This window comes from Schistocerca cancellata, chromosome 2 (assembly GCF_023864275.1).
Source record: "Schistocerca cancellata isolate TAMUIC-IGC-003103 chromosome 2, iqSchCanc2.1, whole genome shotgun sequence".
Classification (NCBI taxonomy): domain Eukaryota; kingdom Metazoa; phylum Arthropoda; class Insecta; order Orthoptera; family Acrididae; genus Schistocerca; species Schistocerca cancellata.
In genome coordinates this window covers 99,143,813-99,158,649 of record NC_064627.1, presented here as the reverse complement: position 1 = coordinate 99,158,649, position 14,837 = coordinate 99,143,813, and the positions used below count along the sequence as shown (strand labels likewise).

The following is a 14,837-nucleotide window of genomic DNA, read 5'->3' as shown; positions in this document are numbered from 1 at the left end:
TAGATATGTATCTCTACGTTCACACAGCACAGGCGCCCGCCAGGATCGTCGTGTTGTAAGGGTAGCAGTGGTACGTCGTACAGCTACCATAGCATAGAACATGAACTATTGCGAACTGGTTACTAGCGGTGGGACTCTAGCCCGTCTTCCACTCACACCATAGCATCGATGTGCACTGCTCGGCCGATGCCGTAAGAGGATCACTTGGAAGATGGAACGGCGCCCCGTGGTCTTCAGCAACGAAAGCAGATCCTACCTGCACACAAGTGATAGTCCTTCACGCATGCGATGTAGACCTGGTGAGCGCTGACTTGTAGAGCGTGTTCGTCGAAGACACATTGTCTCCACCCCAGGCTGTATGGTCTGGGGTGCGACAAGCTACAACCCTCGTTCACTCTGGTGTGCCTGGAGGGGATGCCAACCAGTTCTCGGTACGTGCAGAATGTTGTTAGACTTGTTCTCTTGCCATTCCTGTAACAGAAAGGTGATGTGTTGTTCCACACACAGCACATGAAACTCAACTCTGCAAGACGTGCAGCAACTTCCCTGGCCACCACGATCTCTGTACTTGTCTCCAGTTGAGCACGTGTGGGATGTGACTGGACGAGAATTGACTCGCGTGACTCGTCAACCGACATCTGTTACAAAACTTCGAGAACAGGTCGAGCAGGCGTGGAATTACGTATCTCACGACAGTATTCGCCACCTGTACTATCGATTGGATACCAGAATAGGCCCCTGCATTGCCGCGCATGGAGACTAGACAAACTTTGGATGTTTTAGCATGGGTCGATACCTTTTATGTCAGATGCTCTTTTGCTATTTATCAGTAAATGTAATCAATTTGTGGTGTCACCGCCAAACACCACACTTGCTAGGTGGTAGCCTTTAAATCGGCCGCGGTCGGTTAGTATACGTCGGACCCGCGTATCTCCGCTATCAGTGATTGCAGACCGAGCGCCGCCACACGGCAGGTCTAGAGAGACTTCCTAGCACTCGCCCCAGTGGCACAACCGACTTTGCTAGCGATGGTTCACTGACAAAATACGCTCTCATTTGCCGAGACGATAGTTAGCATAGCCTTCAGCTACGTCATTTGCTACGACCTAGCAAGGCGCCATTACCAGTTACTATTGATATTGTGAATAATGTACACTCAAGAGCGACGCTCATCATTAATGGATTAAGGTTAAGTATTCCACCAGCTACGTCCGTTTTTCTAAATTCTAATTTCCTTGTCCTGTTCCAGACCTCACGCCAGCCTGCGTGAGCTAAAACGCGTCTCTTTCGGCTTCCTCTAGTAACCCGGTGTTGGCTCTCCTGCCAACCCATAACACAATTCATGTACTCCGTATTCACTGTTGCAACAATAAATCTTGAGTGAATTATAAACCTCTAAAAGGGTGTACTGGCTTTTTATATGAGTGTTGTACAGGCTCGTTGCAAGTGGGTGACATAGACTGCAGCGCCAACTAACTCAGTGGCAGCATGGTGGGTGACCACTGGTGACGAACGCTACCGTGGTTAGCTTCAGTTATGGCAGGGGCGGGCTCATGAGCGCACAGCGCTCCACGTGTGCTGCTCGCGTGCAATCGTCGACCGGGGCAGTGGCGAAAGCCGGCAGGTTGCGGCAGTGTAGTACCAGGCTAAGCTGCGGACGTTGATGAGAAGCGACCACTACGTAGGGAACGTTGTATTTCAAGAAGCGGAAAATGCAGAGTGAATCAAGGAAACGGAGAAGTGGAGATTTGCCATCTTTCAAAAAGGAATGGGAGACTCATTTTTTCTTTGCCCAAAAAGGTGACAATTCGAAATGTGTAATATGTGGTCAGCGGAAGTTTATTACTGAACGCCATTATAATAAATTTCATAAGGACGTGTACAATTTATTGTCGGATTCTGAGCGGATGGGGAAATTGACTGAGCTTAAGAAGAGCGATCTCACGATACTAGATGAATCTGACGTAAGTTGCTGTTGTCACGAGAGATCTGCGACTTTCTGTTGTCATGTCTTTCATCCAACTGATTTAACATTTTATGGAGCACTGTTTTCAATTATTCAGGACGACAGCGATGATAGCCCAGCGGACGTGCAAGTTATAAGACTGTGCTTAATATAGCGAGAGCTGGAAAACCATTTGCTGAAGGTGAGTTTATAAAGAGTGCAGCAGTGACGCTACTGATTTACTTTGCCCACTGAATGCAAATCAGTTTTGAGCTCTCACTTTTTCTCGGCGAACTGTAAGTCGTCGTATAAGTGCTATGACAGGCGACGTTTACCGTCAATTAAGGAGTGCAGTGCAGGAGTTTATTGCATATTCCATCGCACTTGATGATTCCACATATATTTCAGATACCGCGCAATTAGTGATTTATGTTTGCGGCGTGGACACTGCTCTGCACATAACAGGATTTTTTTAGATATGATATCTTTAAAAGCACGACCACCGGCGCGGACATCCTAAAAGCCGTTGAAGAGGCTGTCGATTCAGCTGGCTTAAACTGGCAACGTTTTGTGTCTGTGACAACAGACGGAGCACCTGCAAACACAGGGGAACAAATGGGATTTGTTGGATTACTAAGAAAAAAGCTACAGCGTGCAGAAGAATCATTGTACAGCATCCACTGCATTTTGCACCAAGAAGTACTCTGAGCAAAAGCAGAAAAACTGGGGGACGTCATGCAAGTGGTTATTCGGACAGTTAATTATTTGAGACCCCACGGGCTTACACATAGACAGTTTCATATATACACTCCTGGAAATGGAAAAAAGAACACATTGACACCGGTGTGTCAGACCCACCATACTTGCTCCGGACACTGCGAGAGGGCTGTACAAGCAATGATCACACGCACGGCACAGCGGACACATCAGGAACCGCGGTGTTGGCCGTCGAATGGCGCTAGCTGCGCAGCATTTGTGCACCGCCGCCGTCAGTGTCAGCCAGTTTGCCGTGGCATACGGAGCTCCATCGCAGTCTTTAACACTGGTAGCATGCCGCGACAGCGTGGACGTGAACCGTATGTGCAGTTGACGGACTTTGAGCGAGGGCGTATAGTGGGCATGCGGGAGGCCGGGTGGACGTACCGCCAAATTGCTCAACACGTGGGGCGTGAGGTCTCCACAGTACATCGATGTTGTCGCCAGTGGTCGGCGGAAGGTGCACGTGCCCGTCGACCTGGGACCGGACCGCAGCGACGCACGGATGCACGCCAAGACCGTAGGATCCTACGCAGTGCCGTAGGGGACCGCACCGTCACTTCCCAGCAAATTAGGGACACTGTTGCTCCTGGGGTATCGGCGAGGACCATTCGCAACCGTCTCCATGAAGCTGGGCTACGGTCCCGCACACCGTTAGGCCGTCTTCCGCTCACGCCCCAACATCGTGCAGCCCGCCTCCAGTGGTGTCGCGACAGGCGTGAATGGAGGGACGAATGGAGACGTGTCGTCTTCAGCGATGAGAGTCGCTTCTGCCTTGGTGCCAATGATGGTCGTATGCGTGTTTGGCGCCGTGCAGGTGAGCGCCACAATCAGGACTGCATACGACCGAGGCACACAGGGCCAACAGCCGGCATCATGGTGTGGGGAGCGATCTCCTACACTGGCCGTACACCACTGGTGATCGTCGAGGGGACACTGAATAGTGCACGGTACATCCAAACCGTCATCGAACCCATCGTTCTACCATTCCTAGACCGGCAAGGGAACTTGCTGTTCCAACAGGACAATGCACGTCCGCATGTATCCCGTGCCACCCAACGTGCTCTAGAAGGTGTAAGTCAACTACCCTGGCCAGCAAGATCTCCGGATCTGTCCCCCATTGAGCATGTTTGGGACTGGATGAAGCGTCGTCTCACGCGGTCTGCACGTCCAGCACGAACGCTGGTCCAACTGAGGCGCCAGGTGGAAATGGCATGGCAAGCCGTTCCACAGGACTACATCCAGCATCTCTACGATCGTCTCCATGGGAGAATAGCAGCCTGCATTGCTGCGAAAGGTGGATATACACTGTACTAGTGCCGACATTGTGCATGCTCTGTTGCCTGTGTCTATGTGCGTGTGGTTCTGTCAGTGTGATCATGTGATGTATCTGACCCCAGGAATGTGTCAATAAAGTTTCCCCTTCCCGGGACAATGAATTCACGGTGTTCTTATTTCAATTTCCAGGAGTGTATTTAACTGAAATTGCAGAAGAGTACGGTAACATACCATACTACAGTGAAGGCCGCTGGCTTAGCCGCGGTAATGTACTCAAAAGATTTTTTGAGCTGAGAATAACAATAAATCAGTTTTTAAAGGACAAAGGAAGGTACGACCCCAAGTTAGAAGATCCAGAGTTGGTTGTCGACCTTGCATTTTTAGTGGACATTACCGGACAGATGAATGCATGGAACACAAGTTTACAAGGAGAAAATCAGCTAATTTGTGAAATGGCTGAAAAGGTACAAGCTTTCAATAGCAAGCTTGAGCTGTGGGAACGACAGCTCTCGTCAGGGAACGCAGCGCATTTCCCTACTCTGTCTACTGTCTGAGAACAAAACTGCAAAGATTAGATTAGATTAGATTAGTACTTGTTCCATAGATCAAGAATACACTTTCGTTCTCGCTTCCCACGCCCGGGTTCCCGGGTTCTATTCCCGGCGGGGTCGGGGATTTTCTCTGCCTCGTGATGGCTGGGTGTTGTGTGCTGTCCTTAGATTAGTGAGGTTTAAGTAGTTCTAAGTTCTAGGGGACTGATGACCATAGATGTTAAGTCCCATAGTGCTCAGAGCCATTTGAACCGAGAATACACTTCGTAATGATGTGGAACGTGTCAGGTTAATAAAAGGTGTCTATACACGATATTACATTACACAAAATATGTTTCCATACTTAGTGCAATAAAAGAGGAATTTTTCAAGCGATTTGGGGTTATATCATATTTATCCCAAGCTTTTGAATGGTTCTCGAGACCATTTGCTGTTTCTGTAGATGATATTCATCCCAATTTGCAAATTGAATTAATAGATCTACAGTGTAATTCTCGTGTGAGAGATAAGTTCCTTTAGGCAAGACGTGTAATAGACTTTTATCACGACTTTACACAGGAAGAGTTTCCTCGTCTCCATTGCGAAGCCGGAAGATAATGTCAGTGTTTGGCTCGACATAGGTTTGCGAGAGATTTTTTTCTGTTATGAAAATTCATAAGTCTTGGTTAAGAGCAAACATCAGTGATGAAAATTTATGTAACTCTTTGCGTTCGTGTGTAGAAATTTAGTTCCAGACAAACGTATTGTAAACACCTATGATAATTAAATAAAACGAATCGTAGGTAATAGGTACTCTTTCAAACCATGATTTCTTTCAAGCACTCCTATTAACCTTATTCCTTTATTCAATAAAGCAAGCTACGAAACAAAACGCATTGCAAAGAAAGGAGCGGAGAGATGGTACGATGGGGAGGGGAGAGAAGCGGGTGGTCAGCTTGCCCCTGTGTGCACGCAGAACGCCTGTTAACTGCACGCGTGCAAGTGCACCGCACACGTGCAGGATTCCTGCCCGCCCCTGAGTTATGGCGTCCGTCGATCTTCTCGCGAAGCGACTCATTTAATAGCAAGGCTGGACACTCCACGCTAGGCTCCAAGGTTACAGAGACTAAATCATGCTGAAGTCTACACTCATGCCCTTAAATTAAGGATAATGCTGATACATGGTGAAACAACGCTCTGGTGGGCGATTTGAGCGTTTAAATCACCTCGCGGTTTGACCATGCGGTGCATTTGACCTGCGGTCGTCGCACGGTGGCGCTGGTAGCAGTCCACATACGCAGAGGTGTGTTGGTGCATGTCAGAGTACGGTGCAGCGAGTAAGTGTGCAGACATTTCCAGACATGCTAATGGTGACTGTGTGTTGAAAATGGCTCAAAGAGCACATATTGATGACGTTATGAGGGGTAGAATACTAGGGCGACTGGAGGCTGCTTCAAAATGGCTCTGAGCACTGTGGGACTTAACATCTAAGGTCATCAGTCCCCTGGAACTTAGAACTACTTAAACCTAACTAACCTAAGGACATCATATACATCCATGCCCGAGGCAGGATTCGAACCTGCGGCCGTAGCAGTCACGCGGTTCCGGACTGAAGACTAGAGGCTGGTCAAACACAGCAGTTCGTAGCATGGGCCCTCCGTGTGCCACAAAGTGTGATCTCAAGATTATGCCAACGATTCCAGCAGACAGGAAACGTGTCCAGGCGCTACAACACGAGACGTCCACAGTGTACAACATCACAAGAAGACCGATATCTCACCATCAGTGCCCACAGACGGAGTACTGTAGGTAGCCTTGCTCGGGGCCTTACCGCAGCCACTGGAACAGTTGTCTCCACTCACAGTCTACAGACGACTGAACAGACATGGTTTATTCGCCCACAGACCTGCAAGGTGCATTCCACTGAGCCCTGGTCACAGGAGAGACTGTAAAGCCTGGTTGCAAGAACACAGAACATGGTCATTGGAACAGTGGTCCCAGGTTACGTTCACAGACGAGTCCAGGAATAGTCTAAACAGTGATTCTCGCCGGGTTTTCATCTGGAGTCAACCAGGAACCAGATACCAACCCCTTAATGTCCTTGAAAGGGACCTGTATGGATGTCGTGTTTTGATGGTGTGGAGTGTGATTATGATTAGTGCACGTACACCCTGCATGTCTTTGACAGATTAACTGTAACAGGTCAGGCGTATCGGGACGTCATTTTGCACCAGTATGTCAATCTTTTCAGGGGTGCAGTGGGTCCCACCTTCCTCCTGATGGATGATGACGCACGGCCCGACCGAGCTGCCATCGTGGAGGAGTACCTTGAAGCAGAAGATATGAGGCGAATGGAGTGGCCTGCCTGTTCTCCAGACCTAAACCCCATCGAGCACGTCTGGGATGCTCTCGGTCGACGTATCACTGCACGTTTTCAAATCCTTACGACACTTCAGGAGCTCCGACAGGCATCGGTGAAAGAATGGAAGGCTATACCCCAGCAGCTGCTCGACCACCTGATCCAGAGTATTCCAACCCGTTGTGCGGCCTGTGTATGGCGTTTTGTAGCACATTTGTTTCGGGACGGTTTTCTCAACTTATCACCAATACCGTGTACTTACAGATCTGTGTGGTGTGTGTTCCCAATGTGCCTATGCTATTAGCGGTAGTTCCGTGTAGGGCCACGTTCTGCAATTATTCTGAATTTATGAGCATGAGTCTAGCATGGCGGCAAACTGCTGTGCCCATGTTCCTTTAGACAAAGAACGGATGAGCAACCGCAAACCAATGGGAAACGAATGTCACACGACTGAGCAACGAATTAGAGACAGATCTCTGAGGCAGAGTGGTGTACCTACCTGATCATGCTTCCGTGGCTACACAGCTAGAATCGTAGTCCCGGTTTCCAACCCAGCAAGGGGGCTGCACTCATCTATTTTTGTTAAGATTATAATGAGATCCAAGGTCCCTTTTAGCTCTAGAGCTGCCTTCAAGACGTGTCGTCAACGCAGGTAAACGTCTTCTTCCGCAACCGTATAAGCCGTGAACAAATGTTGAACATAAACAGCTATTTCCTAATGGCCGACATAATGCTACGATTTTCAATGAAACTGATTTATGAAATTATTCTGACATGACTGTCTTATCCTTCCACAACACTCTAGTATATTTAGGATTCCGCGCATAATTAATTTACGTTTATGTACTTGCTTAATATACCCTATAATCGACTCGTGATTGCAGTCATTCGATGTATAATTTCATAAACTATTGGAATCTGTGATCTGAATTTATTTGTTATAATTTACGCTGTCTGACAAAAGGTGAAGCACCCAGAAAGGAAGGAAGAAAATCGAGTCACATTTACAAAGAAGTTGGCAGTCTGAGTCCATTTATCAGAATGACATTGTACCCCATCTTGCCCAGACACACACCCTCATTGGATTGGGAATGATGTCATTGTTGTGTACGACTTCGTACAAAACAGTAAGGTGAGATGGCTACGTAGTGGTGCGGTAACTATCAACATAGGAAAGCTGGACCAGAGTAAAAATGATTAACTAACAAGTGAACACAAAAAACAGTAGATTTACTTGGCTTTTAATTTACCAAACGTACGAAAACTCATTACAAATAATGCAGCAACAAATAAAGTCCTGCTCTCAGTGTCGACAAGGAAGAGGCTCACTGTACTAAGCAAGAACTATTGTGTCGTAGCAAAGAGATTCCGAGTGCAAATGGGTTGAGTGTCTGCCACCGGCTGTCCTATATCACGGCAGCAAAGGGCGTTCCGAGTCCAGAGCTATTGCAGGCTTGGCTCAGCGGGTCCACACCACTGGGTTCGACAGATACTGTGCAACCACTGTTGCCATCTAAAGGAAACTTGCAATTTTGTTGCCAACTTTGCGACGCCTGTGGGGTGATACTACAGTCATAAATTCGTTATCGTCTCTTGAGGCATGCAAGCCCACAACTCTTGTAACAGGTCCTTGATATCCTGAATACTGGCAATGGGATGGAGTTAGCATGCTAGCTGCTCCCACACATGTTCTGTGGTAGACAGATCAGGGGATCCTGCTGGCCACAGGAGTACCTCAGAATCGTGCAGTTCACAGAGACAGGTGCCATCTGTAGACAAGCATAGCCCTGTTTTAAAATTGCAGCATAGTACTGGCATTTCAGAGACAAAACATGATGCTGCAGGATCACCGTGCTGAACCATTATGCTGCCTGACTTCCCACAATCACTACCAGCCTTGCGCTGAAGTCGTACCAAGTACGCCATGACGTTAGGAGCTAAGACCGCTGTGCATCTCCAGAACATTTGGAGAATGGGTCCTCTGGCCAGGTCGCCGTCATACTCTCCGACTAAGGTCATCTGTGGTAGTGCAGAACTGCAACTCATCGGTGAACAAAGCGTGATGCCATTCATTAGCAGTCCTTGGTTCCCAGTCATGGCAACTATTTTATTTGTGGTGCTAATGGCGGCCTAAAGCAATTACCTGGTCCGGCTGCTGCCAGTTTCCGACCAATGGTAGGGGATGACACAGAATGTCGCAAGAAGTGCATCACCTGTCCTCAGACGGCCAGTGCAGATATGAAGGGGTTGCAATGTGTTTTGTGTACAGTATGGCGAATGTTGTAATGCTCAGATGTAGTCGACTGGAACCTTGACAGCAAGTGTGACTGCCCTGATGACAAGTATGTCTGTCATCAAGTTCTCATCCAGTTCAACATTGGGCCACTATCTTACATGAATTCCCCACAAATCTGAATATTATACAATTCGATCAGCCACCGAAATGGTGACATAAAGTGAGGTACCTTTAATTTCTGTGAGGCGCTAAAAACACTGTTTGACACTGATGTATCTCCGTGTTCTTTAGAGTGATCAGTTAACATTCTGACGCTGTACACATCCCTCATACATACACCCTATAAGTCTCGGTAACGGCACTAAACACGAGCAACACTAAAGCATTCGTGTGGCAGTTCTGTCAGTGACAGAGAATTACAGTTCTGATCATATATATACATTCATGCTCATAAATTAAGGTTAATTGCAGAATGTGGTGCTACACAATGTGGCACTGTACAAAACTTGCGCTAATAGCATAGGTACATAGAGAACACACAAGACATAGATCTGTAAGTCCACGGTATTGGTGATAAGTTGAGAAAACCGTCCCGAAACACATGTGCTACAAAACGCCACTGTTTCCTGCGCATGTACCCCGACATCAATATGGGATATGGTCACACGTACGCAGACCGCTAACGGCTTGGCATACTCTGGATCAGGTGGTCGACCAGCTGCTGGGGTATAGCGTCCCATTCTTGCACCAGTGCCTGCAGGAGCTCCTGAAGTGTTGTAGGGGTTTGAAGATGTGCAGCGATACGACGACTGAGAGCATCCCAGACGTGCTCGATGGGGTTTAGGTCTGGAGAACAGGCAGGCCACTCAATTCGCCTGATGCCTTCTGTTTCAAGGTACTCCTCCACGATGGCAGCTCGGTGGGGCCGTGCGTTATCATCCATTAGGAGGAAGTTGGGACGCACTGCACCCCTGAAAAGGCAGAGGTACAGGTGCAAAATTACGTCCCGATACACCTGACCTGTTACAGTTCCTCTGTCAAAGACATGCAGGAGTGTACGTGAACCAATCATAATCCCACACCACACCACCAAACCATGACTTCCATACAGGTCCCTTTCAAGGACATTAATGGGTTGGTATCTGGTTCCTGGTTGACGCCAGATGAAAACCCGGCGAGAATCACTGTTCAGGCTATAACTGGACTTGTCCGCGAACGTAATCTGGGACCACTGTTCCAATGACCATGTACTGTGTTCTTGACACCAGGCTTTAGGGGCTCTCCTGTGACCAGGGGTCAGTGGAATGCACCTTGCAGGTCTCTGGACGAATAAACCATGTCTGTTCATTCGTCTGTAGACTGTGTGTCTGGAGACAACTGTTCTAGAGGCTGCGGTAAGGTCCCGAGCAAGTCTACCTGCAGTACTCTGTGGCCGTCTGCGGGCACTGATGGTGAGATATCGGTCTTCTTCTGGCGTTGTACGCTATGGACTTCCCGTATTGTAGCGCCTGGACACGTTTCCTGTCTGCTGGACTCGTTGCCATAATCCTGAGATCACACTTTGTGGCACACGGAGGGCCCATGCTACAACCTGCTGTGTTTGACCAGCCTCCAGTCGCCTTAGTATCCTACTCTTCATAACGTTATCAGTATGTGTTCTTTGAGCCATTTTCTACACACAGTCACCATTAGCACGTCTGGAAACGTCTGCACACTTACTCGCTGCACCGTACTCTGACATGCACCAACACCCCTTTGCGTATGTGGACTGCTGCCAGCGACACCATGCGACGACGCAGGCCAAATGCCCCGAGGTGATTTAAACCCGCAAACCGCCCACCAGAGCGTTGTTTCACCATGTATCAGCATTATTCTTAATTTATGAGCATGAATGTCAAGCCGATGGCGTGTACGTGTATGACCATGTCTTCTGGGTGATTCATTTATTTTGTGGGGCAGTGTATGACATGCTCTTTCTTTGTGTGTGCCCTCACGAAAAACTCTATGATTTACACGGCGACACGAAACCGTGACCGATTTCGATTTGTTAGTAAGTCATTGTCAGATGCATAGAATCCATCAAACTGAGTACTGTAAGCGCTGCTCTGTCTGTTCAATTAAAGAGTTACTAAGCAACGAAGTCAACACCTGTAGTGACAACTTACTGAGATATAGAAACAAGTTGTGATACTATCTGTGTGACCCAAGGCTGACAGTTACAATAAATGAATGTCGATACTGGTGACAAGTAGAGCTGCTTTCTGGTAACCATATAAACAACAGCGTTCTCCTACCTGCAGAGGTTCACAATGAAGCCGTCGTCGACACCTCTCTTCAGCATGTCCTGCACGGCCTCCCTGGTGCAGATGCTCAGACCCAGCACGTTCACGTCCAGGATCAGTTTCCATTCAGACAATGGAGCAGCTGTTGGCAGAGTAATTACTGACATGGAAACTGTCTCAAAATAATCCTGAGAAAAATAATAAGTGTAAACACATTTACAGTTCAGAGTCGCAGAAGCTTTTGTGAAATATGTCAGCACGATAAGGGTTGCGGCGTAATTCTGATTTACGTTTATTTATTTACACATCAACTTCCGTAGGACCAAATTGAGGAGCAAATCTCCAAGGCCATGGAACGTGTCAGTATATGAAATAACAACATAAAAGTAATAACAGATAAAAATAATATATTTATGAACCAAAATAAAGTGAAACCGTAAGTTAAGGTAAACGCAATCAACAATATAACATAATAATCAGTTTAATTCTACAAGGAACTCCTCAGCAGAATAGAAGGAGTTACCTGTGAGGAAAAACTTCGGTTTCGATTTGAAAGTGCGTGGCTTACCGCTAATATTTTTGAATTCTTGTGGTAGCTTATTGAAAATGGATGCACCATAATACCGCACACCTCTCCGTACAAGAAGTACGAAAGTCTGATCCAAATACAGGTTGGATTTCTGCCGAGTATTAACTGAGTGAAAGCTGCTTGTTCTTGGGAATAAGCTGATATTGTTAAAGGAAACGACAGAAAAGAACTGCCCGTTTCTGAGCCAAAAATATCCTATTAGAATGGGAAGAGTTACCCCAAAATATAATACCATACGACATAAGCGAGTGCAAATAATCAAAGTAGACTAATTTTCGTATCGAACGATCACATACTTCAGACACCGTTTGAATAGTAAAAATGGCAGCATTAAGTCTTTGAACAAGAGCCTGAACGTGGGCTTTCCACGACAGTTTAGTATCTATCTGAACACACAGAAATTTGAACTGTGCAATTGCACTAATCATATGCCTATTTTGTGAAATTAAAACGTCGAGTTTTGTTGAATTGTGTGTTAGGAACTGTAAAACCTGAGTCTTACTGTCAGTTAGTGTTAGTTTATTTTCTACAAGTTGCACTATTTGAAACTGAGCCAATGTCGCACACAACATCCTTTACTACCAAGTTAGTGCCAGCAGGCATATTATTTATATAAATAAGGAGCAGGAATGGCCCCAACACTGATCCCTGGGGCACCCCCCCCCCCCCCCCCCCCCATTTGGCTGTACTCCACTCAGATCCCACATCACAGCCATTCTCAGCCTTAGTTAAATCGAAAAATGTGCCTAGCGTTCGAAACTTTTTGTTTAACCCATCTAGTAGCTCACAGAGAAAAGAGGATATAGCATTTTCAGTTGTTAAACGACTTCTAAAGCCGTACTGTACATTTGATAGCAAATTATGTCATACAAAATGATCAATTATCCTTACAAACACAGCCTTTTCAATAGCTTTAGCAAACACTGATTGCATAGAAATAGGTCTAAAATTGTCTACGTTATCCCTTCTTCCTTTTTATAAAGCGGCTTTACTACTGATTACTTCAATCGTTCTGGAAACTGACAGTGGTCATAGGTGACTTCCTGTTTATCGTAACTTGCAAGAGATAATGTATTTTCTTCTTGCTATTCAGCACACTAAAAGATCTTTTCTTTATAAGAGAAAAACAAATAAAAGGACTTTTTGGTATCCTTAGCAGCGAGAACATAATTGAAATTTGCCTACCAGAATCGAGTTCACTATAATGAAGTTATCACCTACCTAAGGGTAAAAGGTACCTAGGAATTAAATGGACCAGTACATTAAAGAACGAGCGCTAATTTTAATGGGAAACCTACAAACAACACACTGCTCTTCTACAGGTAGTAGAGGGAATTGGAAGAATGTAATCTGCTATAGCATGTTAGGCAAGCAAAGACGAGACGGGCTCATCGAGAAGGTCTGAGAGCGACCGACTTGCTCATCTGTTAGCAAAGACTTTTGCGGCCTCGTACTAGGCGTGTTCAAGAAGTGAAACGACGCATTTTTTTCTGAAACCAGGTTGGTTTTAGTCAGGATCCCAGTACACCATATTATTCTCCTCGCCTTTGACTACAACACCTTACTTCCATTCATGCGACGGTATTACGTTACCTTACTGAGATGGCCTGTATATCCGCATTGTACCACTCTACTGGCCGATGGCAGACCCAACGTATTGCTACAGCAATAGCCTTCCCATCATTCACGTACTACTTCCCGCAGAGTGCATCCTTGGTTGGACCAAACAGATGGAAGTCGAAAGATGCGAGATCGGGGCTCTAGGTAGGATGAAGAAGAACTGTCAAATGATTTTTGTTTTCAGCTTCTCTCAGGTTCGCAGACGTGTGACATCTTGTGTTGTCATGGAGATTTTTGTGTTGACGAACAAGCTGAAGTCGTTTCTTCAATTTCCCGAGCATAGCACAATACACTTCACAGGTGATAGTTGCAACATGAGGGAGGACACCAAACAGAAACAAAAGAGCTCCAGAAGATCGCCGCCTTAACTTTAATGGCTGAGGTTGCGGCTTTGAATTTTCTCTTCGGAGGAGACAGGTGGTGTGGCACCACTCCATGGATTGCCGTTTCGTTTCCGGTTCGAAGTGATCAGCCCTTGTTTCATCGCCTGTGAAGATGATCAACAAGAAATTGTCACGATCAGGCTCTTAAAGCGCAAGTAATTCCACACCAATGATCCTTCAGTGTTCTTTACGGACTTCTGCTGGGCAGCAAGAAGCCCAATCAGCATACACCTCTGAGTAACACAACTGGTGGACAAATGCGACCAGTCAGCGTGCACGAGATCGGACAGGTTTCCGCGACGAGACTGCGATGATGACAGACGCCTCGCCCAACGACTCGCCGTGCTTTTTTACAAGCGTCTATGGATATCTGCAATGGTTTGCTTTTCCGACAGTAGAAACTCAATGACAGCTATCTGCTTGGAACGCAGCTCCATTACTGACACCGTTTTGAAGGCTGCGTTTAGTGCCTCCACCAATCGGAACTTCATGAAATTGTAGGGGTTGAAGTGGGGATGTTCCACGAAGTTGTACAGCAAATTTCGAGCTATGGAAATGGAAATGAGCGTTTGGCGTCATTGGCCTGGAGGCCCCTTACGGGGCAGGTCCGGCCGCCGTTTTTCAGGTCTTATTACATTCGACGACGAATTGGGCGACCTGCGTGCCGGATAGGGGTGAAATGATGATGAAGACAACACCCAGTAACTGAGCAGAGAAAAACCCCGACCCAGTCGGGAATCGAACCCGGGCCCCTTAGGACGGCAGTCCGTCACGGTGACCATTCAGCTATCGGGGCAGACAATCACGTACAGTGGCTACATCACCGCCAAGTCTTGCTACAACATCGCGGAATGAACAT

General features: G+C 46.9%; 1 protein-coding gene across 1 annotated transcript in view; it reads right to left on the bottom strand.

Annotated features, from left to right (window-relative positions):
* The window catches only part of LOC126143900 (farnesol dehydrogenase-like), a 121,095-nt gene that overhangs the window by 64,979 nt on the left and 41,279 nt on the right, over nt 1-14,837 (bottom strand). The window contains exon 3 of the mRNA XM_049915456.1: nt 11,399-11,528. Within this exon, the coding sequence (XP_049771413.1) occupies nt 11,399-11,528 (130 nt within the window). The remainder of the gene's footprint in view (nt 1-11,398; nt 11,529-14,837) is intronic.